Raw genomic sequence first — 25,597 nt, forward strand, 5'->3', positions numbered from 1 at the left:
TATAAAATGATGGTGTATCGTTTAGTTTGGCAACGGGGTATTTTTTGGGGAGCATCTTTTGGTTCTCATTCCTTCTGGTTTGCTCGCGAAATGATTTATGTTTATGGCTAAGGCGCCGAAATTTTCTTTGCCATAAGAGATTGGCAAATATTTGTTTAATCGGCATTTTGTCATCTGAAGATGAGAAATGCAATTTTTTATTTTGCCAGAGGGAATGGCTTTTTCGTTGGCCTTGAGAGAATTTTTAAAAGGTTTATGTATGTGAAAAGGCTCCAGAAGAAGATTGAAAGGTCGATTTTAAGGATAACTCGTCTGATGGTCTTCTCAGATATAGGGTTCTCCCATATTCAAGATTTTTTTGGACTTTTCCTAGGTTTAATGGCGTGGATTTTTTAAAGGATTTTGTAGACCCCTCCAAGGCTTGGCTTTTAAAGGCTTTTGTAGACCCCTCCAAGGCTTGGCTGTTTAAAATATTTTTGTAGACCCCTCCAAGGCAAATTAGACTTGGATTTTTAAAATATCTTTGTAGGCACCTCCAAGGCAAAAAGGCTTGGATTTTTTAAAGGCTTTTGTAGACTCGCCTAAGGCAAAATAGAATTGGATTTTTAAAATATTTTTGTAGATCCCACGAAAATACAAAAGGCATCGTTTTTTAAAATTATTTAAAATTTTTGTTCTATACCCATCCAAGGAATTTTAGTAAAAATTTTTTTAGTAAACTCCTCCTCTGCCTATCGTTGCGTATTCTTAAAGAAATGTTGAAAAACTTTGTAAAGATTTTCAACGTTCCTCCAAGACACAATAATGTGTTTTTTTAATGTTTATATGGAGCCTTTTTTGGAATTTTAAGGTCTTCTCTGAAATGCAGACTTTATTAGGGTCCTCACTAAAAATAGCCATTAATACGTCTTCTCGGAAAGGAAAACAGATCTCATCATATAAATGGCTATTTTTAGTGAGGACCCTAAGAAAGTCTGCATTTCAGAGAAGACCTCAAAAACATCTTCTCTCTAGACAAGATTTCTTTCTTTCTATGGAAAATCTTACGGAGTATTTCTTGAATAGAAAACCTATAGAGCGACATGTATGAACTATAGAACGTCTAGAAAAGACCTTTTTATGCTCTTTTGTCCTTTTGATAAAAACTGCAACCAACTTCAGACTGCTGTCATTTCCAAGTCACTCGTCAGACAACTATTAAAATTATTCCAGTGACAGCTCATTATATTGTCTACGAGCGTACAAAAGCATTTTGCTGAGAATTTTCCAGAAAAAAAGTTATTCGTGATGCAATTCAAGCGTGATAGTGTGATTTCTTTATATTTGGCTGGAGAACCACACGTGGTTATCGTTAGAGCACTCCAGCATTTAAATATGAATAAATATTTTGTGCCTCATACCATCGCTCGTTACCGTGATACTGATAGCGTAGCCTGTCGTCAAGGAAGTGGACGGAAGAAAACAGCAACATCAGCAGAAATGGTTCGAAAAGTAAAGTAGCGGCTTGATCGAAATCCGCGTCGCAGTGGCCGAAAATGGCTCGTAAGCTGAACATATCGCAATATTCCATTCGGAAAATATTGAAAAACGAGCTCGGGGCAAAGCCATTGAAATTCCAAAAAGTGCAAGAACTTACACTGCAAGAGAAAGAAAATAGACACAAAGGAGCAAAAGAGTTGCTTCGCTTGGCCGAAAGTGGTGAACTGTCGAATTTGGTTTCCTCCGATGAGAAATCATTCGTTTTCCAGCAGTTTGTAAACAAACAAAATGATCGTGTTTACTTGCCAAAGAGGTCAGCTGAAAATGTGCCCCTTCGGTTGGCCACCAGAACTCAAGCGCCGGCAACGGTGATGGTGTGGACAACTACAACAGCCGATGATCTCTCTCCGCTCGTATTAATCGACCGTGGCATCAGAATAAATGCCGAATATTTTCGCGAAAATATTCTGGAGGGTGTATTAAAGCCTTGGGCACGTAAACATTTTGGCCACAGTCCTTGGACATTCCAACAGTACTTAGCACCATCGCACTCAGCACGCGCCACCAGGAGTGGTTACAAAATGAGGTTCCTCGCTTCATTTTCAGCACACAATGGTCCCCAAAATCTACGGATATTAATCCGTTGGACTATTGTGTTTGGAGTTTTGGAAAGCAAGGTTGGCACTAAAAAATACTAAAGTGTCGATCACCTCAAGCAAGCACTTCGCCGGGAATGGGCCAAAATAGGGCAGAACAACATTCGGGCAGCGTGTGACGGTTTCATTGGCCGTTTGAAGGCCATAATTCATGGCAAAGGCGACCAATTCGAACAAATCTAAACTTATTCTAAAATTTAAAGCTATTTCCGACATTTTTTGCTTTCATTTAATAAAATTTAAAGAAAAATATAAAAATTATAGCGTTTTGACTTTGTTGCAGTTTTTTATCTCACCCGGTATATCTTCAACCGGTTTCGTATTTATTGTGCACCAAATAGCCAATATCAGTCCAAATATCATGAAGTTTGGGATATCCGACCGAATTTAGTCTAGAAGCAACCACAGCAAATTTGGTGAAAATTGGTTAAGATATAGCTGTAGCTTCCATATATATGTTTCATCCGATTTGGTGTTCAAGTCCCTCACATTTTTAATATGCACTTGACAACAATGATATTTGCTGCCAGATATCTTATAGAGCTCGGAAACACCATTGCCAAATTTTTATCGAGCTCGGTTGAGATTTGGATATAGCTGCTATAAATATCCTCAATCCGATTTCAGGTTTATTGTGCAAATAACGGCTAATATTAGCTCAAATGGAAAAATTTTTAAGACGTTCGTTTCCATTCGGTGGAACTTTTCACCGATATTTTTATTTTTTTGTACCCTCCACCATAGTATGGAGGGTATATTAAGTTTATCACTCCGTTTGTAACATCTCGAAATATATATTTTAGACCCCACAAAGTATATATATTTCTTGATCAGCATAGAATGAAAATGAAGTAGGTTGATAAAATTTTTACTCAAATGTATTCTATGTCTGCAGGACTTTTGGTATTAAAAATGGGCCATGTAGATCCACGTTTTGATATAGCCCCCATGTAAAGGTACCTCCCGATATTAGGTATTTTGGTGATATAAGCGACATTATTCACCGGAATCGTTTCGAATTTGGTATTTGGAGTTCAAAATAGATAATACAGCCTATGACAGAATATTGTCTGTACAGGTACACGTCTTCGTATAGCCCCCATATAACTGTACCCCCGATAGTCGGTATTTTGATGATTTTAGCTTCACTATTCACCGGAATTGCTACAAATTTGGTGTTTGAAAAAATATATAAATTGTGCAGGTCCACGTATAGCTCTCATAGAAGGGTACCTCCCGAAATTCGGTATTTTGATGATTTTAGCGACATTATTCACTGGAATTGTTTAAAATTTGGTATATGAAGTTCGCAATGGATACTACAGCCTAAGACAGAAAATTGTCTGTGCAAGTCAACGTCTTTGTATAGCCCCCATATAGCGGTACCTCCCGATATTCGGTATTTTGTTGATTTAAGCGACATTATTCAGCGGAATTGTTTCAAATTTGTTATTTGAAGTTCGTAATGGCTACTGCAGCCTATGCCAGATAAGTGTCTGTGCAAGTCCACGTTTTGGTATAGCCGCCATGATACCTCCATATATTTGGTATTTTTTTATGAGCGACATTATTCACCGATTATTTTTTTCAAGTTTCACATTTGGATATTGTAATGGCTCATGACAAAAGTTGCCTATTCAGGTCCACGTCGTCGTATAGACCCTAATATAACGGCTATATTTTTTAAGATTTTAACAGAATTTAAAAAAATAACTGTGATTTGGCAGACCAATAATCGCGCAGGTCCAATGTTCCCAAATAATGAAAATTATCCACCCTAATATCTATTTTCTCAATTTCATTTCGAAGCTTTTAACGAAATCTTAACATTTGACTTTTCAATTTACTGCAGCAGTCTAACATTCCAACAATGGACATCCATTCGAGTGTCAGAGCTTCGCCTTAGATGCTGTCAATCTGTGGCACCCAAAAAAATGAAAAAACCAACGAGAAAAAGAAGAAGTAACCAAACCTTTATTTTTCTTGACCTTTTTTTTTCTTCTATTTCTTTTGATTCTGCTTCGGCTAACATCTTTAGTTTTGGATGCTACAATAACTACAGCAACAACAAGAAATAATGGCATCATTATTACAAACATAAATTCAAGATACAAGTGCCTTCCTTGCGCGCACAGCAGTATTCAATTTTTATAACCAAAACAAATTCTCGACAATAATCAACAACAACAACAACGACAGCAGCAACAACAAATACTTAGACGTTGTGTCACTTTGGATGGTGTTGTTGCTGTTGTAGTTGTTGCCACCATTAGTTGTGGTGGTAACAAACAACAAAAGGAAAGCCATAATAATAGTAATAATAATAAATTCAATGAAGAACTCAATGGCGAAACGTATTGGAAACGTACAACAGCCGTTGGTGGGGCAAAGCAAATCCGAAAACCGCATCCATAACAACCAGCCGTGAGCAAAACAAGCTTCCAGCCATCCAGCCAGAAGACAGCATCATCAGTGGAGTGCCAAAAAAAAAGAAGAAAATAACAAAAACAACAACTCCAAACAACAGAAGGCTGGTGCAGTTTTTTGCTGATGAGTTTTTTTTGTTGTTGTGCTTCTTATCCTCTGGAAAGATGGCAAGAAAAACAGCCATACAAATCAGCTACAAGCCACAGAAATAATCAACTTTCCATGGGACCCCTTTTCTCCTCCTGGCCCACCCCTCGAATTTCACTGGCTTTTTGGATGGTTCCCCATCTTTACCCCAGCGTTGGCCAAAATTACATATTATGCGGATTTCAATTGGGGAGTATTTTTTTTTTTTTTTGATTCTCACCTCATCTCCTCACCCTCCTACTTTGCTCCAACAAGTCAGCTGTTTACTCGCACTTTCAAATAAATTCGGAAGAAAAAATAAAAAAATAAACAAAAAATTAAATCATTGATAATGAAGAAAGAGCAGACCATAAAAAAAACAGTCCATCTTCTCCTGCTGTTAGATTGTGATGAAGATGCTGCAAACGAAATTGCTGAGCATTTATAATGTTGTTGATTCGCTGATTTGGTATTGCATGTATCGAAATTTTGTGGTGAACCACAGGATTTCAACGGATCGGGGCATATTTCACACATACGCACACGTCGGAATCGCTTAAAGCGAAATATTAAATTGCCAAATATTAGCTGGATACGCAGAGAGATAATTGATTCGGGCGTACGAATGAAGATTTCGAAAAAAATGAACCTGTTGGATGGGGTTGTTGTTTTGCTGTAATTTGAGATGGGAATTTGAAATTAAATATGTGCTATCATTAGAAAGCAAATGTATACTCACACTGGCAGGTGATGAAGAATTCAAGTAATTGACGCTGTGATAGTCTGACGAATAATATTTTTAAAAGAGTGATATAAAAATTCCGGAAAAATATTATCTGAGAACCAAGGACGAATTTTTCGTTATGGGAAAATTTATCACAGTGATAATTCTTTGAGTTAGGAAAAATCAGTTTGTAATGCCTCATCGGTGAATTTCATCAAAAAAATTCTTCCTATGGAGATTATCACAGTGATGGGAAAAAATCATCATACAGTGATGACAACATTTCCTATGAAAAAGATCATAATCAATGTGATGAAAATCTTTCCTATATGGGAAAAAAAAAATTTTTAGAGAGTTATATAAAAATTCCGGAAAAGTATTATCTGAGAACCAAGGATGATTTTTTTCACTATGGAAAAATTCATCACAGTGATAATTCTTTAATTAATTAAAAATCAGTTTGTGATACCTCAATATGAAGTTTCATCAAAAAATTTCTTCATATGGAGATTATCACAGTGATGGGAAAAAAATCATCATACAGTGATGACAACTTTTCCTATGGAAAAGGCCATAATCACCATGATGAAAATCTTTCCTATATGGGAAAAGATCATCATCGCCGTGATGAAAACTTTTCCTCTATGTGAAAAGGTCATCATCGCTGTGATGATCATTTCCTATATGGGAATAAAATCATCACAGTGATATTCAATTCCCATATGGGGAAAATATTACCACATCTTTTTCGAATAAAATAAAAAGATATCTTTTTCGAATAAAAGTCTTTTAGGAAAGTTTCTGTGCCAAGGACCCTTCGGTACGTCCTTCTATCGTTTTACCAGTTTTAGAAGCTAACAAGTCCTTTTAAAAGAGTTTTCGAAAATATTCTATCTGAAGAACCACAAAGTATATAAATTATTCATCAGCATAACATTCTAAGTCGATTTAGTCCGTCTATCTGTCTGTACGTCTATCTCTGTTCGTCTATCTGTCTGTTCGCCTGAAGAAATCACTCTACCTTCCGAACGAAATGAAGTAGGTTGATACAATTTTACTCAAATGTATATTATATCTACAGGACTTTTGGTACTGAAAATGGGCCACGTAGGTTCTCGTTTTGGTATATCCATATAATGGTACCTCCCTATTTTCGGTATTTTGGTGATTTAAGCGACGTTACTCACCGGAAATGTCTCAAATTTGGTATTTGAAGTTCGTAATGGATACTACAGCCTATGGCAGAAAATTGTCTGTGCAGGTCCACGCCTTCGTATAGCCCCCATATCACGGTACCTGCTGATATTCGGTGTTTTGATGATTTTAGCGACATTATTGACCGGAATTGTTTCAAATTTGGTATTTGAAGTTCGTCATGGATGCTACAGCCTATGGCAGAACATTTTCTATACTAGTTCAGGTCTTCGAACAGCTCCGATATAACGCTACCTCTTTATATATCATATTTAGATGATATTAGCTACATTATTCACCGTTTATTTCAAGTTTCGAATTTGAATATGGTAATCACTTATGTCAAACAATGCCCATGTAGGTTCACGTCGTGTAGACACCAATGTAACGGCTATATTCGGTATTTTTAAAATTTTAACAGAATTTTTTAAGGATTTTATTTCCTAATTCGTTCCAAATTGTGGAGGGTATTTAAAGTTCGGCCCGGCCGAACTATCTGCTTTTTAACTTGTTTTAATTTGGAACACCTTAAATAGAAATTCGTTAGAGCCATTCTATAAATTGAAGATCTCTGAAAGGCCATGTTTAAAACCAGATTTCCAAAGCTATTTTTTTTAATTGATTATCTTTGAAAGGACTGCCAGGGTGAGATAAAAAAAACTGCATCAAAGCCAAACGCAATAATTTTTACATTTTTTTTTTAAATTTTATTGAATGAAAGCAAAAAATTTCGGAAATATCATCAAATTTTAGAATAAGTTTAGATTTGTTCGAATTATGACCTTCAAACGGCCAATGAAAGAGTCACACGCTGCCCAAATGTAGCTCAGCGGTATTTTGGCCCATTCCCGGCGAAGCGCTTGCTTGAGTTGATCGACACTTTGGTATTTTTTAGTGCCAACCTTGTTTTCCAAAATTCTCCAGGCACAATAGTCCGTCGGATTGGTATCCGGAGATTTTGGTGGCCATTGTGCGCTGGAGATTAAGCGAGGAACCTCATTTTGTTACCACTCTTGGGTGACGCGTGCTGAGTGCGATGGTGCTAAGTCCTGTTGGAATGTCTAAAGTCTGCGGCCAAAATACTTGCGTGTCCAAGACCTTAATATACCTTCCAGAATATTTTCGCTATAATATTTGGGATTTATTCTGATGCCTCGGTCGAATAATACGAGCGGAGAGCGACCACCGGCTGTTATGGCGGCCCACACCATCACCATGGCCGGTGCTTGAGTTCTGGTGGCCAAGCGCACATTTGCACATTTTCAGCTGACCTCTTTGGCAAGTAAACACGATCATTTTGTTTGTTTACAAACTGCTGGACAACGAATGTTTTCTCATCGGAGAAAACCAAATTCGGCAGTTCACCATTTTCGGCCAAACGAAGCAACTCTTAAGCTCTTTTGAGTCTATTTTCTTTCAGTTGCGGTGTAAGTTCTTGCACTTTTGGAATTTCAATGGCTTTACCCCGAGCTAATTTCACAATATTTGCCGTATGGAATATTGCGACATGTTCAGCTCACGAGCCATTTTTCGGCCACTGCGACGCGGGTTTCGATCAAGTTGCTTCTTTACTTTTCGAACCATTTCTGCTGATGTTGCTGTATTCTTCCATCCACTTCCATGACGGCGGGCTACGCTACCAGTATCACGGTAATGAGCGATGGTACGAGACACAAAACATTCATTCACATTTAAATGCTGGAGTGCTCTAATGATAGCCACTTGTGGTTCTCCAGCCAAATATAAAGAAATCACACTATCGCGCTTAAATTTCATAACGAATAACTTTTTGTTCTGGAAAATTCTCAACAAAATGCTTTTGTACGCTTCTAAACAATATAATGAGCTGTCACTAGAATAATTTTAACAGCTGTCGGACGAGTGGCAGCAGTCTGAAATTGGTTGTAATTTGCAAAAAAAAAAACTTCCTAAAGAAGACTTTTCGAAGGCCTGCTATAGATTGAGTACTTTCAATTTTTTTGTAACATCTTTAAAAACTACTTTAAATAAGTCCTTCAAGGCCTTTCTATAAATTGTAGACCCCTGAAAGACCAGATGTAAAAACCAGACTCCCAAAGCTATTTTTTAAATTTAATATCTTTGAATAGACTGCCATATATTTAACACCTCCAAGTATAATTACATGGAGTTTTTAGCTTTCAAGACCTGCCAGAGATAGAAGATTTCCAATCTCCCCCTCTAGAAAGTTTCCGGAGCCGTCCACATATGGATAATGGAAACGCTTTTAAAGATTTTTATCATATAATCGGACTCTGGATGAATTTCAACAGGCTGAAAGCTTTCCAAAGATCTTCTATAGATGTAAAAACTCCCGAGGGTCTTCCTCTAAGAACCTTATATAGCCCTTTTTGCCTTTTTCATCGATCCGATGACCTTTTCCCGCATAGGAAAAATCATCGCTCCAACGACCTTTTTCCGTATAGGAAAAGTCATCGCTCCGACGACCTTCTCCCGTATAGGAAAAGTTGTCATCACTCTGATGACCTTCTCCCGTATAGGAATAGTCATCGCTCTGATGACCTCTCGTATAGGAAAAGTCATAGGTCCTATGACCTTCTCCCGTATAAGAACAGTCATCAGTCCGATGATATTTTCGAGCTTTTCCTTCAAATTTCCCATTTTCGAATCCAAATAATGCAAATATTTCCCATTTGTTGTCTCCGTCGAAGTGATGGGCCTGTCGTCTTATTCGTTGTCCTCCATGGTCTATGGCAATAATTCATGGAAATCGTGTTCGTTATTTTTTCCTGAAAGCTTTCCGAAGATCTTCTATAGATGGAAAAGCTCCTAAAGGCCTTCCATCTAAGAAGACCATGTGAAGTCCTCCTTAAAATATACGATTACTCAAGACCTTCTCTGAATAGAAGTCTGACCAGAGTATCATTATGGACTCAAAACAGCAAAAAAAAAAAATACTTCTTTATATAGTTGGCCCTCCAAGAAGTCTTTTTTCTTCTTTTTTTTGCCTTCTGAAGTAATTTCAAAATGTTGTGATTTCACAATTGCTCATTGCTTCCAAGACAGCTGAACTTCCCTTTAAACTCAACCTAATCTGATGGATTACATTTAACCTCTTGAGCCCCTTCTGTCCATGATTTTGAACTTGAAACAAAAGGAAATAGAAACAATAAACAACAACAGGTATGAGGTTGCAACTAAACGATTATCGTTGGCCGCAAATAAATATTTTCTATTTTTTTTTTCTCTCTCTCACAACACCCAACACTAAGCTGGTTAAAACAACAATAATAAAGTCTTTGGAAATTATACCAAAACAATAAAAAAATAACAGAAAAGAAAATAGAAACCCAGAAGAAAACCGACGACTACTTTGGCAGTAATAAAAAATCAATATTACAATCAAAACAATTTTCTCACCAAACATGTTGAACATCGTTTCACAAGGCATTATCTGTGGGGATATTTAGAAAAAGAAGTAGAAGAAAACTCAGAGAAAATGGAAGGGAGAGGAGGCAACTCCATGGGAGGAGATGGTCACAGTGACCAAAACACAAACGACATTAAATTGTTAATGCCACACCATAACAACGGCGGTGATGGTGAGAGTAGCAGTGTGTCCAACCATTCTAGCATCACACCAAACCGGGTTGCAACAACAACGCGAAGAAAAAGAAGATGGAAAAGATTTTCCAGAATATCATTACACAAAAAAAAAAAAGAAACTTTGAAGCTTTCGAATCTACAAGACAAGGAAATGAATAGAAGAAATATGTGTTGTTTTCCTACACCTCCCTCAACCCTCCTTTCCCATTCAAAACTTCTAAGGTGCGGCGGCAGAGGTAATAAACAAGTCGTTGTTGCATCGACGACGACGACGACGACAACGACCATGGCACCAGCATCCTCACCACCATTCATGGTTGGCAAACATAGGTTCATCTATTCAAAACCGCATTCGCAGTTCGAAATTGTTAGCCACTAACTAATACTCCGTTCGAATAGAAGCGACAACCACAACAACAACAATAACAAATGCAAGCGACAACAAAACCAATAACACCAATAACAAGTTGGCAATGATGCTTGCTAACAGCCAACACTTCTCATTGCGGCCAACAACCGGCTGTCGTATTTTCTAAGTAAACACCTCAACAACGGCTTATCCAAGTAATGGAAGAGGGAGTTGGGCACTGAATTTTCTTTCATGGGAAGCGATTTCGAAATATTTTATCTATGTTATCAGTGATGGCTTTTCCTAAAGATATTTTTCTATAGGAACTTTTTTTACCGATTATCTTTTCCGTATAGGAAAACGGCATCAGCACCCTGATGATCTTTTCCCGTATAGGAAAACGTTATCAGCAGCCTTTTCCTATGGTATAGAAAAAGTTATCATCAACTGATGAACTTATCCCGTATAGGAAAAGTTGTCATCAACTGATGACCTTTTCCGTATAGGAAAAGTTGTCATCAGCGCCCTGATGACCTTTTCCGTATAGGAAATGTTGTCCTCAGCGCCCTGATGACCTTTTCCGTATAGGAAATGTTGTCCTCAGCGCCCTGATGACCTTTTCCGTACAGGAAATGTTGTCCTCAGCGCCCTGATGACCTTTTCCGTGTAGGAAAAGTTGTCCTCAGCGCCCTGATGACCTTTTCCGTATAGGAAAAGTTGTCCTCAGCGCCCTGATGACCTTTTCCGTATAGGAAAAGTTGTCCTCAGCGCCCTGATGACCTTTTCCGTATAGGAAAAGTTGTCCTCAGCGCCCTGATGACCTTTTCCGTATAGGAAAAGTTGTCATCAGCGCCCTGATGACCTTTTCCGTATAGGAAAAGTTGTCATCAGCGCCCTGATGACCTTTTCCGTATAGGAAAAGTTGTCATCAGCGCCCTGATGACCTTTTCCGTATAGAAAAAGTTGTCATCAGCGCCCTGATGACCTTTTCCGTATAGGAAAAGTTGTCATCAGCGCCCTGATGACCTTTTCCGTATAGGAAAACGTCATCAGCACCCTGAACAGGTCATCAGCACCCTGAACAAGGAACAGGTCATCAGCACCCTGATGACATTTTCCGTATAAGAACAGGTCATCAGCACCCTGATGACCTTTTCCGTATAAGAACAGGTCATCAGCACCCTGATGACCTTTTCCGTATAGGAACAGGTCATCGGTACCCTGATGACCTTTTCCGTATGGGTAAACGTCACCAGCACCCCGATGACCTATTCCGTATAGGAAAACGTCATCAGCACCCTGATGAACGTTATATCAAATAACGTTCAAATTCTCAACATCTCTAGCCTAGAACCCATTCAACATCTCTAGCCTAGAACCCATTATCCGCTTTTTGGTTTTCATACTACCATTGTTTCGACACACTTCGCAACTAATCATCCATTCAAATAAAATGATGGATGATGTTCGATGAGTTGATGAAAAGTTGGAATTCGCTTCAATGAAGAAGTGTCGTAATGATATTGAAAATGACGGTGCTAATAAAGGGTGGATGTAGAGAATTTCGCCATGACTTCTCAACGACTTTCAAAGCTTCTTATTTGAGTGCCGATGATGGGTTAAAGAGGTGAGATAGCGTTACAACGCCCATAGACTTTGGGAATGAATTTTGTATAATTTTATAAAAAAAAGTGTAGATTTTTTTCAATTGAAAAAAACAGCCACCATTTCGAATGTTATGGGCCGTATTTCATTGTTCCATGATTTTGGCCAGAACCAGAAAGAAATTTAACATCATTACCTTGTAATGAGGTTAAGATTCTTTCAAGGTGTCACTCATCGGCTTTCTGTCATTTCATTACATTCGATATGGAATTTTTTTATGGTTGTCCGACCGTTTTTGTTAGTTTACTTTCTAAATATGGTCTACCGAAGTCCAGGAAAATTCTTCAGCACACCATGCAACAAATTGAAACAAAATTGTCATTCTTCAGCAGCCATGAAGAAATGTGCAACAAATCTCGAAAAAAGAAAAAGAAATTGAAAAACAACAAAAACGTCACCCAGCAGAACCAGGAAAAAGAACCTGTTTGGACATAATTTACGATATCTCAGGCCAGGTCTTCTTATTTGGCCAGGGGTATGACTGGCAAGCTGGCAGGCCGGCTGAGTGCTGCTCGCCTGCCTGTCTGCCTGCCGGTTTGCTGATGTCTTTTCATGAATTCAATGAACTCCACTATTTTATGTTCTTTCATTTCACCAAATGTATGCGGATGCATCCACTTAGACATACTTACAAAACACACACACACACACGCCCATAATCAACTGAACCAAAAGACACAATTACAACCCATTTTGGAAGAGCTGGTGGTCGTGGCATTGTCTGGTGTGTTTGCCAGTTAGCCAGCCAGCCAGCCGGCCAGCCAGCCGGCCAGCCAGCTCAACTTAACTCTGGGTCTTGGTCATGGTTTTGTGTTAGCGTCTTTTCTAGTTTCAGTATTTTTTTTGGTGCCAGCTTCCATTGCTTTTGGTGCTATTCTAACAACAACACCAACAACGATGACGACGAGAGTTACAATGCTCTTATAAGTGGATTACATTTTTCTAATATTATTTTGGAGAGCTGTGAGGATTCGAGTTATCATGCCAACAACAACAACGACCAAATCAAGCATAATACGCATATTAAAGATCATTTTCCATTTTTATCGTGTCCGACAATCTAACCAAACTTAAAATGCAGACAGTGGTAAAGAGAGCGGGAGGAAAGATTTGAAGGAAAAAAATAACAAACACGATTTCCATGAATTATGGCCATAGACCATGGAGGACAACGAATAAGACGAAAGGCTCATCACATAGATAGAGACAAAAAATAGAGAATATATTTGGGATAGAGAAAATTGGTGGAAAATTTAAAGGAAATTTTTGCATTATTTGGATTCAAAAATGGAAAATTTGAAGAAAAGCTCGAAAAACCTCATCGGAGTGATGACAACTTTTCCTGTACGGGAATAGATCATCCGGTCTATGTTTTCCTGTATGGAAAAGATCATCAGGGTGCTGATGACCTGCTCCTATACGGGAAAAGATCATCAGGGTGCTGATGACCTGTTCCTATACGGGAAAAGATCATCAGGGTGCTGATGACCTGTTCCTATACGGGAAAAGATCATCAGGGTGCTGATGACCTGTTCCTATACGGGAAAAGATCATCAGGGTGCTGATGACCTGTTCCTATACGGAAAAGGTTATCAGGGTGCTGATGACCTGTTCCTATACGGAAAAGGTTACCAGGGTGCTGATGACCTGTTCCTATACGGAAAAGGTTACCAGGGTGCTGATGACCTGTTCCTATACGGAAAAGGTTATCAGGGTGCTGATGACCTGTTCCTATACGGAAAAGGTTATCAGGGTGCTGATGACCTGTTCCTATACGGAAAAGGTCATCAGGGCACTGATGAAGTTTTCCTATACGGAAAAGGTCATCAGGGTGCTGATGACGTTTTCCTATACGGAAAAGGTCATCAGGTTGCTGATGACCTGTTGCTATACGGAAAAGGTCATCAGGTTGCTGATGACCTGTTCCTATACGGAAAAGGTCATCAGGTTGCTGATGACCTGTTCCTATACGGAAAAGGTCATCAGGTTGCTGATGACCTGTTCCTATACGCTGATGACCTGTTCCTATACGGAAAAGGTCATCAGGTTGCTGATGATGTTTTCCTATACGGGAAAAGGTCATCAGGGTGCTGATGATGTTTTCCTATACGGGAAAAGGTCATCAGGGCACTGATGAAGTTTTCCTATACGGAAAAGGTCATCAGGGTGCTGATGACGTTTTCCTATACGGAAAAGGTCATCAGGGTGCTGATGACGTTTTCCTATACGGAAAAGGTCATCAGGTTGCTGATGACCTGTTGCTATACGGAAAAGGTCATCAGGTTGCTGATGACCTGTTCCTATACGGAAAAGGTCATCAGGTTGCTGATGACCTGTTCCTATACGGAAAAGGTCATCAGGTTGCTGATGACCTGTTCCTATACGGAAAAGGTCATCAGGTTGCTGATGACCTGTTCCTATACGGAAAAGGTCATCAGGTTGCTGATGACCTGTTCCTATACGGAAAAGGTCATCAGGTTGCTGATGATGTTTTCCTATACGGGAAAAGGTCATCAGGGTGCTGATGAGGTTTTCCTATACGGGAAAAGGTCATCAGGGTGCTGATGACGTTTTCCAATACGGAAAAGGTCATCAGGGTGCTGATGACGTTTTCCTATACGGAAAAGGTCATCCAGGTGCTGATTCCCTATACGGGAAAAGCTCATCAGAGTGATTACGGGAAAGAGGTCATCGCAGTGATGGCAACTTTTCCGCTATGAAAAGAGTTTATACCTTCCAAAGACCTTTTTTAAACAGAACATCAGTTGGTGTTCTGTTTCAATATGACCTTATGGAGAAAAACCATTTTTGCACTATAATCTAACTTAATGAGGGATATCTAAGTTCCTATTCTTAAGTTTGACCAAAACAAGTTTCAGACACTTAATTTGCCTTTAGACGAACCCAGAACTTTTTTCGGCCAATTAAAAAACAATTATTTTTGTTATTTCCTATTTCATTTTAATTTCATGTGAAAATTTAACTCAAAACTAAAATTTAAAAATAATTATTTTTTATATTTTTCCTGGTTAAAACTAATGTTTTTTTTGCACTTACATTACAATTTAATCATAACATTGACCTTTCCATACTTTGTGTAAAAAAACTTCTTTTTCTTCTTCATCATCGTCGAATTGCTGACCACCGTTCTAATGCGAGCTGCAATAGATTTTCTCTTTCAGTTGGCCTGATATCATTAGCCGGTGTCAAGGTTCAGTAATTTCGCTTTACGACACAGCCATCAGAATCAGAGTGAGAAGTCTAAGTAGAATCTGATTTATCTTGTTTACCGGTTACACACTTCGTAATAAACCAGGCCAATAGAAGAAAAACAAAAAAAAAAACACACACACAAACACAAATAGGCAAGTGAGCAGAATTAAAATTGGCCAACAGAGCACGTAAACACGTCTTAGATCATGGAAACGATGTTTTTGTATTACCAACACTTCGTTGGCCAAGAAGAACATTCATTACAATCTTGTATCCAATTGAGTGGTTGAACATCCCGGCATTCATACGCAGAGTAATAAAGTTATATTTACATACAAACACACACATACACACACACACCTATAAATAAACACCAGCCACCACAATTCCATTGTTCTTGGCCATGTTGTAAATATACCCAACCACATGAAATTGAAGAAAAAGCCAATTTAAATTTTGTTGTTTTTCGGAAGAAATTCACGCACAAGAAAGTTGCCTCCGGAGAGGGGGTGCTCCATCTTCGACCACAACCACAAGGCAACACCGGCAACCGGCAGTTACATTTATTTCATTTGTATTTTATTTACATTGAAACCAACACCCCAGATTCGTTTATCGATAGGGGCGGCAATGCCAAGAACTGCGTAAGCAAATAAACAAAATTTGGCCTCTTCACGGGAACTATTAAAAATGTATTTTTGGGAAAACTAAAAGGTCACTGACTTTGTCGGACAAATAAGAACAAATTGAACGAAATTACTATTAAAAAAAAAAAAACATGTAAAAAAACATTAAGTTCGGCCGGGCCAAACTTTTAATACCCTCCACCTTAGGGTAAAGGAAACATTAGAAGAAATGTGGCAAAAACCATTAAAATGCCGAATATCGGGAGGTACCGTTATGTGGGGGCTATACTAAATCGTGGACCTACACATGCAAGGTTCCGCCAACGGAGCTAGAACCCACAACTACCAAATTTTCAGTGAAATTCGTGAAGAAATATGTCAAAAATAATCAAAATACCGAATATAGGGAGGTACCGTTATATGAGGACTATACCAAAACGTTGACCTATACATACAATGTTTCGCCACACGAACTGGGACCCATTATGATCTACAACTACCAAATTTTCAGGGAAATTCTTAAAAAAATGTGAAAAAAATCATCAAAATACCGAATATTGGGAGGTACCGTTATATGGGGACTATACCAAAACGTGGACCTATACATACAATGTTTCGCCACACGAACTAGAACCCATTATGACTCACAAATACCAATTTTTAGAAAAATCCGTAAAAAAATGTGGCAAAAATCATCAAAATACCGAATATCGGGAGGTACCGTTATATGGGGGCTATACCAAATCATGGACCCATACATGCAATGTTTCGCCACCGGAGCTGAAACCCATTATGACCAACAAATACCAATTTTCGGATAAATCCGTGAAAAAATGTGACAAAAAACCACCAAAATACCGAATATCGGGAGGTACCATTATATGGGGCCTTTCCCAAAACGTGCACTTATACATGCAATGTTTTGCCACACGTACAGGGACCCGTTATGACCTACAAATTCCAATTTTCAGACAAATCCGTGAAAAAATGTGGCATAAATCATCAAAATACCGAATATCGGGAGGTACCGTTATATGGGGACTATACCAGAACGTAGACCGATATATCTCATTTTCAATACCAACCATCCTAGACACAATACCAATTGCTCTGCTAAATTTTGGCGCTCTACGTCAAATAATGTGGGCTGTATCGTGATTTCAACAGACAGACAGATGGACAGACAGACAGACGGACATCGTTAAATCGACTTAGAATTTTATGCTGATTATGAATATATGTACTTTATGGGGTCTACGACAAATATTTAAGGATGTTTCAAACGGAATGACAAAGTTAATATACCCTCCTTTCCAAGGTGGAGGGTATAAATATAAATTTTTGTAGGCAAAAAAGAGGGTCTTCAAAAGTTCGTAGACTGCAAAAGTTTTCAGGGTGGAAAAAGTCATCACTGTGATGAACTTTTGCATGTAGGGAGTGTCATCACTGTGAATAACATTGCTGTATTGGGAATTTCATCACAGTAATAGATCCTATCCGATATGCTTATCTTTATGGGAAAAGAATAAATTTTTCCCGTGGGAAAATTCATTACTGTATTGAAAGGAAACGAAAAGTTATCACTTTGATTACTTTTTCCATACAGGAAATTACTATTTAGAAAGGTTCATGCTTCTGGATGCCTGCAATTTATAAAATAGTGCGGTAGACCTGGTAATCTTATTTTTAAAGCAAATATATACATTTTTTAATAATTTATCTATTGAAAGACCGGAAGGTGTGCTTGTTGGGCACATTCTTTTGACCTTCTCCTAATAGACAACAGGCATTTTGTGGTTTAATAGTTGTTTATATTGTTACGTATCTATACAGGGTGAGATAGAAAAAACTGCAACAAAGTGAAACGCCATAATTTTTACATTTTTTTTTAAATTTTATTGAATGAAAGCAAAAAATGTCGAAAATAGCATCAAATATTAGAATAAGTTTACATTTTGAATTCCAAAAAGACCCATCTGGCAACGCCATAACTTTTGACAAAGATGTCACATCGCTTAATCACATACCGCGTCTGAAGCGTCAGTCCAAGCAGATTTTTACCATGAACCAATACACGCCACGCGAGCGCTCTGAAATAGTTGAAATTTACCTTCAAAAGAAGAAGTCAATTGTGAACAAGTTAAAAAGCAGCAAGTTCGGCCGGGCCGAACTTTTAATACCCTCCACCATTTGCAACGAATTTGGAAATTTTCAAAAAATAAAATCCTTAAAAAATTCTGTAAAAAATTTAAAAATACCGTATATAGCCGTTATATTGGGTTCTATACGACGTAGACATACATAGGCATTGATTGTCATAAGCCATTACCATATTCAAATTCGAAACTTGAAATAAACGGTGAATAATGTAGCTAAAATCATCAAAATATCGTATATAAGGAAGTGTCTTTAAATTTTAGCTGTGCGAAGACCTGGACCAGCATAGACAAGTTTCTGTCACAGGCTGTAGCATCCATTACGAACTTCAAATACCACATCTCAAACAATTTCGGTGGGCATTGTACCTAAAATCGTCAAAATACTGAAAATAGGGAGGTACTGATATATGGGGCCTATACGAAGACCTGGACCCGCACAGACAATTTGCTGTCTTAGGGTGTAGTATCCATTTTGAACTTCAACTACCAAATTTGAAACAATTCCCGTGAATAATGTCGTTAAAATCATCAAAATACCGAATATCGGGAGGTACCGTTATATGGGGGCTGTATGAAAACGTGGACCTACATGTCCCATTTACGAACTTAGCCTGCCTACTGGAAAAATAAACATGTGTCTCAAATCTCAATTCATTCGAAAGATAGCGTGATTACAACAGACAGACAGACGGACTTCGATAATTCGACTTAGAATTTTATGCTGATCGAGAATATGTATACTTTGTTGGGTCTGACATGAGTATTTCGAGGAGTTACAAACGGAATGACAAAGTTAATATACCCTCCATAGTATGGTGGAGGGTATAAAAAAAATGTGAGAAGTGCGCCTTCTAAAAACACTATTTAGCGTTTATACGTAAAATTTTCGACTAGTAAGGCTCTTTCTAATCCGAAGAGGCCATATAAAAGTCGACCAAGACGATCGGCTGAGAATATCGCTGCCGTACGAACCAGTGTTGAGAGGTCCCCAAGAACATCCCAAAAACGCCGTTCTCAGCAGTTGGGCATGGCTCGGTCCACTTTACAACGGATTATTCGCATTGATTTGCATTTGTTCCCGTACAAAATTCAATTGACGCAAAGAATGTTGCCTGCGGACAAGCCTCGTCGATTGGAATGGGCCCAAAGGTCCGTCGAATATGGGCAACCCTGTATAGGAAGAGTCATCAGAATATCGATAAAGGGGTGGTAGGGTATGGGAGATATGCCAAAATGTGGACCTGTATTAAGTTATTTGGGCTTAGAAACATGTTGGAACCTTTAAATCCCATCTTCCAAACACTTCCGTTGAAATAAGTCCAGAAAATCATCGAAATGCTTACATGAAGACTATTCGAAAAAGTTGGCCGATATATCCCATCTTCAAACTTAATCTTACCCAAAATTCATGTGTACCAAAATTCAACATTTTCTCTCCAATCCGCAATTCCTTCGGAAGAAAGTGATAATAAAACCAGTGAAGAAAGCCTTAAAGTCGGTCGGGGCCGACTTTATGATACCCTACACCACTTTGCTAATTTAGTTGAGCTCCATATAACAATTAAAAGAAGAGAAAATTCAATCATACACGCTATGATTATAATTATAATTTAAAGTTCAAAGGACTAAATATGCCGAAGCATTTGTATCTTTTAAATTCGGAATTGTATTGCCCATTTGGTGCGAAATTAATTTGAAATCATATAAAGATATATATGGGAGCTATATCCAAATCTGAACCGATCTCAATAAAATTTGGCAAAGATATTTCTGAGCGGTATTTGACAAATTTCCCTGAATATCGTTGTTACGGAGTGCATATTACGGCTGTGGGTAACAAAAATAACAAATCGGATGAACAATATATATGGGAGCTATGGCTATATCTGAACCGATCTTCAACAAATTTGGCATACTAGCTTCTAGACACAATTCGGTCGTAATTGCCGAATTTCATCCTATTTGGACAAATATAAGACGTTTGGTGCACAATAAAATGTAAATCGGACGAAGTTATGTGTGGGAGCTGTATCCAAATCAGAACCGATCTTGATAAAATTTGGCAGAGATATTTCTGAGCTGTATTTGACAAATTTCCCTGAATATCGTTGTTACGGAGTGCATATTACGGCTGTGGGTAACAAATATAACAAATCGGATGAACCATATATATGGGAGCTATAACTATATCTGAACCGATTTCGATCAAATTTGGCATACTTATTTTCAGGCCTAATTTGGTTGTATGTGCAAAATTCCATACTATTCGATCTGATATTACACGTTCGGTGCACAATAAAAGGCAAATCGGACGAACATATATATGGGAGCTATATATAAATTTTGACCGATTATCTCCAATTTCAATAGGGTTCGTCCTTGGGCCAAACAAATGTTGTTTGAAAAATTTTATCTCAATCGGATAATAAATGCGACCTGCATTTTGTTCACAAGAATACATGGACAGACGGACGGACGGACTGACATGCATAAATCGACTCAGAATGTGATTCTATGCAGATCATCAAAAGGAACTATGGGTCTATCTCGTTTCCATCTGTCTGTTACAAACAAATGCACAAAGACATAATACCCTGACCACCTTGTGGTGTAAGGTATAAAAACGGAGGGTTAAATCGAATGAGAATTTTGCTCTGATCACGAATATTTATGCCTTCTCGGGTATAAAATTATTACTACGTTGAGTTACATATGGAATGACAAACTTCAAATACCATCCACCAAATGTGGAATTGGGGGGAACTTTGCCCTTTTATTTAAATTTCTTTGAGATGCAAATCTGCAAAATTCCAATACAAGTATTTTCTATTTTTAGCTCTACTTTCATAATCTGCGTGAATTTTTCCTGTAATTATTTTTTTTTTGTTACACAGTGTTATTATAAATTCGACTTTGCGATTGAGCAAAATTCGACTTCTTTTAAAGATTTTTACTAAGCAAACTGGGGTATTTAATTAATCCAAACCCGTTTCTTAAAAAAAGTATATCGACCTTTAGGGGTTGGTTTTCTACCAACAAAAATCAAATTCGAATTTTTTAACTTTTCAATGAGAAAAGTCAGTTCGTCACATGTCACTATTTTGAAAACATTCTTATACATCTAAACATGCTCATATGCATATTTATTGAGAAGGTTATTCATGTTGTCATAACATCAATGACAACTGCCTCCATAATCTGCATGAAGCCGTCTTGAGATTGTCATTTGCATATTTATTTTTATTTAATAAAATGAGCCTGCCTATCTGTCAGATAGTCTTTAAAAGACCAAAGTTTTATTTATTTATCTTGTTTTGGGTTTTATCCCCCTCTCTCTCTCTCTCTCTTGTATCTTATTAATCATCAATTGTTTTTTTTTGGCGTTCTGTGTGTGTGTGTGTGCGTTTACCTTTTGAATAAATAAAATTGAAAATACTACTAATTTTATTTGCATTTCTATGAGAGGTTGTTGTTGCCAGGTATTTCTGGCAGGTTGCTGGCAGTGGTTGCGATGTCTGTTTGGCTGACTGGTTTTTTGGGCCCTCGTGTTTGCTGCTGGGGGATTTAGATGCTAATCGGCGGTATCGCTTTTTTATTGTTTTTTTTTTATTTTTTTTTTCAGGAAGATTATCATCATCGTCATGGGGTATTTAATGTCTTTTTTTGTTTGTTACATTCGAATGCCAGTAAAAAACACACATTTCAATGAAAGTGCAAGTGAAAACGCATTGGCATTTCAATAATTTCCCGAAAAAAATAAAAACCTTAAAAAAACGAAACAAAAATTAAGCGTAAACCGGTAAATGTTATTAAGCAATCATCAACAAAACTGGCTAAGCAGACCCCTTAAGGCACCGCTGATGAGACTTTGGGTGAAGATTTGGGATGAATGAGTTCCCGCCCTTTTCGCGTGGGGAAAAGATCAAAAGCGGTGTTAGGAATTTAAATTGAAATACATATTTTTACTAACGACTTGTAAATACCCTGCAACTTCGGAGTGAAGTTTTTAATGATATCCAGGGGCTAAATATGTTTCAAATACAGGGTGAGATAAAAAAACGGCAACGAAGTCGAACGCATCAATTTTTACATTTTTATATTATATATGTCCGTCCGTCTATCCCTCTGTCCGTCTGTGGAAATCACTTTAGCTTTCGAACGAATTGAAGTAGATTAATAAAATTTAGCTCAAATGTATGTTATGTCTGCAGGACTTTTGGTATTGAAAATGTAGGTCCACGTTTTGGTATAGTCCCCATATAACGGTACCTCCCGATATTCGGTATTTTGATGATTTTAGCGGCATTATTCGCCGGAATAGTTTCAAATTTGGTATCTGAAGTTCGTAATGGATACTACAACCTAAGACAGAAAATTGTCTGTGCAGGTCCACATCTTTGTATAGCCCCATATAACGGTACCTCCCGATATTCGGTATTTTGATGATTTTAGCGGCATTATTCACCGGAATAGTTCCAAATTTGATATTTGAAGTTCGTAATGGATACTACAGCCTACGACAGAAAATTGTCTGTGCAGGTTCACGTCTTCGTAGAGCCCCCATATATCAGTACCTACCAATATTCGGTATTTTAATGATTTTAGGGACATTTTTCACCAGAATTTTTTCAAATTTGATATTTGAAGTTTGTAATGGATACTACAACCTACGACAGAAAATTGTCTGTGCAGATCCACCTCCTCGTAGAGCACCCATATAACGGTACCTCCCGGTATTTTGATTTTATCGACATTATAACCGATTTTTTTAAGTTTCGCATTTTAATATTGTAATGGCTTACGACAAATGTTACCTACGCAGGTTCATGTCGTTGTATAGACCCTAATATAATAGCTACATTTGGTATTTTTAAGATCTTAACAGAATTTTTAACGGATTTTATTGTTTTTGAGAATTGCCGAATTCGTTCCAAATGTTCAAGGTTTTTCCTTGTTTCAAATTTTATTGAATGAAAGCAAAAAAATGTCGGAAATAGCATCAAATTTTAGAATAAGTTTAGATTTGTTCGAATTGGTCACCTTTGGCACGAATTATGGCCTTCAAACGGCCAATGCAAACGTTACACGCTGCCCTGCGGTATTTTGGCCCATTCCCGGCGAAGCGCTTGCCTTAGGTGATCAACACTTTGGTATTTTTTAGTGGCAACCTTGCTTTCCACAATACTCCAGACACAATAGTCCAACGGATTGGTATCCGAGATTTTGGTGGCCATTGTGCGCTGGAAATGCAGCTAGGAACCTCATTTTGTAACCATTCTTGGGTGGCGCGTGCCTGAGGGCGATGGTGCTGAGTCCTAATGGAATGTCCAAAGTCCGAAGCGCTTGCTTGAGGTGATCGACACTTTGGTATTTTTTTAGTGCCAACCTTGCTTTCCAAAATACTCCAGACACAATAGTCCAACGGATTGGTATTTGGAGATTTGGTGGCCAATGTGCGCTGACACAATAGTCCAACGGATGGGTATCCGGAGATTTTGGTGGCCATTGTGTGCTGGAAATGAAGCGGGAAACCTTATTTTGAAACCATTCTTGGTTGACGCATGCTGAGTGCAATAGTGTTGAGTCCTGTTGGAATGTCCAATGTCCGAAGCGCTTGCTTGAGGATTTCGAAACTTTGGTACTTTTTAGTGCCAACCTTGCTTTCCAAAATACTCCAGACACAATAACCCAACGGATTGGTATCCGGAAATTTTGGTGGCCATTGTGCGCTGACACAATTGTCCAACGGATGGGTATGCGAAGATTTTGGTGGCCATTTTTCGCTGGCAATGAAGCGAGGAACCTAATTTTGTAACCATTCTTGGGCGGCGCGTGCTAAGTGCGATAGTGTTGAGTCCTGTTGGAATGTCCAAGGTCCGAAGCGCCTGCTTGAGGTGATCGAAACTTTGGTATTTTTTAGTGCTTACTTTGCGTTCCAAAATACTTCAGACACAATAGTCCCACGGATTGCTATCCGGAGATTTTGGTGGGCATTGTGCGCTGGAAATGAAGCGGGAAACCTTATTTTGAAACCATTCTTGGTTGACGCGTGCGTGACCATCCTATTGGAATGTCCAAGGTCTGTGGCCAAAATGTTGGCGTGCCCAAAGCTTTAATACAAACGCCAGAATATTTTCGCGATAATATTCGGCATTTATTCTTATGCCATGGTCGATTAATACCATGGCCGGCGCTTGAGTTCTCGTGGTCAACCGAAGGTGCACATTTTCAGCTGACCTCTATGGCAAGTAAACTCATTGGAGAAAACCAAATTGGAGAAAACCAAATTCGGCAGTTCACTATTTTTGGCCAAGCTAAGCAACTCTTTAGCTCTTTTGAGTCTTTCTGTTGCTGTGTACGTTCTTGCACTTTTTGGAATTTCAATGGCTTTAACCCGAGCTCATTTTTTCAATATTTGCCGAATTGAATATTGCGATATCTTCAGCTCACAAGCTATTTTTTGGCCACTGTGACGCTGGCTTTGATCAAATCGCTTCTTTACTTTTCGAACTATTTCTGCTGATGTTGCTGTTACTGTTTTCCTCCGGCCACCTCCTTGACATCGGGCTACGCTACCAGTATCTGTATCACGAGCAATGGTACGAGACGCAAAAAGTGCTCTAACGATAGCCCCTTATGGTTTTCCAGGCAAATATAAAGAAATCACACTATCACGCTTGAATTCCATCGCGAATATTTTTTTGGAAAATTCTCACCAAAATGCTTTTGTACCCTTGTAAACCATATAATGAGCTGTCACTGGAATAATTTTAACAGCTATCGGACGAGTGACTTAGAAATGACAGTAGTCTGAATTTGGTTGCAGTTTTTTCATCTCACCCTGTACCCTGCAAGTTCGGAGTGAAGTTTTTAATGATATCCAGGTGTTAAATATATTTCAAATATTCCCCATTGTTAACTACTCTATTATTTCCCCCACTAATTGTTTCTAATTTCAACTTTTAATGACACAGCAAACATTTACTCGATGTTTGGGGATGTTCCAATTCTATTATTTTCAAAAATTGAAGCAAATTATTTTAATTTTGATTGCATTACTTTTAAATAAAATAATAGAACTTATTGTCATTTGGTATATTTGTATGACAAACATGTATTTGAACTTCTATTTGTATTGACATTTCTCCTCTTCTTTTTTTTTTGTGTTTGCCTGACTTTGTCGTTATTTGCTCGATCCATTCAACTTGAATACTCAACTTGGCCTTAATACATTTTCGAGTATATTTCATTGAAATGTTCTTGAACTCTACGTTCTTGTTTTGTTTACATGGCAAGTATTTATGAACGAGTATTTTCCTATGAATAGAAAGTTTTGCCAAAGTTTAAAGTAGCTGTCAAAATTTGTTGTTTTTTCTCCAATTTTTGTGGGGAGG

The 25,597-nt window shown here is 38.1% G+C and overlaps 2 protein-coding genes across 3 annotated transcripts in view; one reads left to right on the plus strand and one right to left on the minus strand.

Annotated features, from left to right (window-relative positions):
* Positions 1–25,597, minus strand: part of LOC101892488 (putative polypeptide N-acetylgalactosaminyltransferase 9) — a 290,344-nt gene that overhangs the window by 232,729 nt on the left and 32,018 nt on the right. The window lies entirely within an intron of this gene.
* LOC131804006 (uncharacterized) lies at positions 13,730–14,299 on the plus strand. The gene has a single exon (XM_059126123.1). The coding sequence runs from the start codon at positions 13,730–13,732 to the stop codon at positions 14,297–14,299; it is 570 nt and encodes a 189-aa protein (XP_058982106.1).

The sequence above is a fragment of the Musca domestica genome, unplaced genomic scaffold (genome assembly GCF_030504385.1).
Source record: "Musca domestica strain aabys unplaced genomic scaffold, Musca_domestica.polishedcontigs.V.1.1 37, whole genome shotgun sequence".
NCBI classification, from domain to species: Eukaryota; Metazoa; Arthropoda; class Insecta; order Diptera; family Muscidae; genus Musca; species Musca domestica.

What these genes read in the sequence shown, in the direction of transcription:
- LOC131804006 (XM_059126123.1), top strand. Translation starts at nt 13,730, where the DNA reads ATGACCTGTTCCTATACGGGAAAAGATCATCAGGGTGCTGATGACCTG.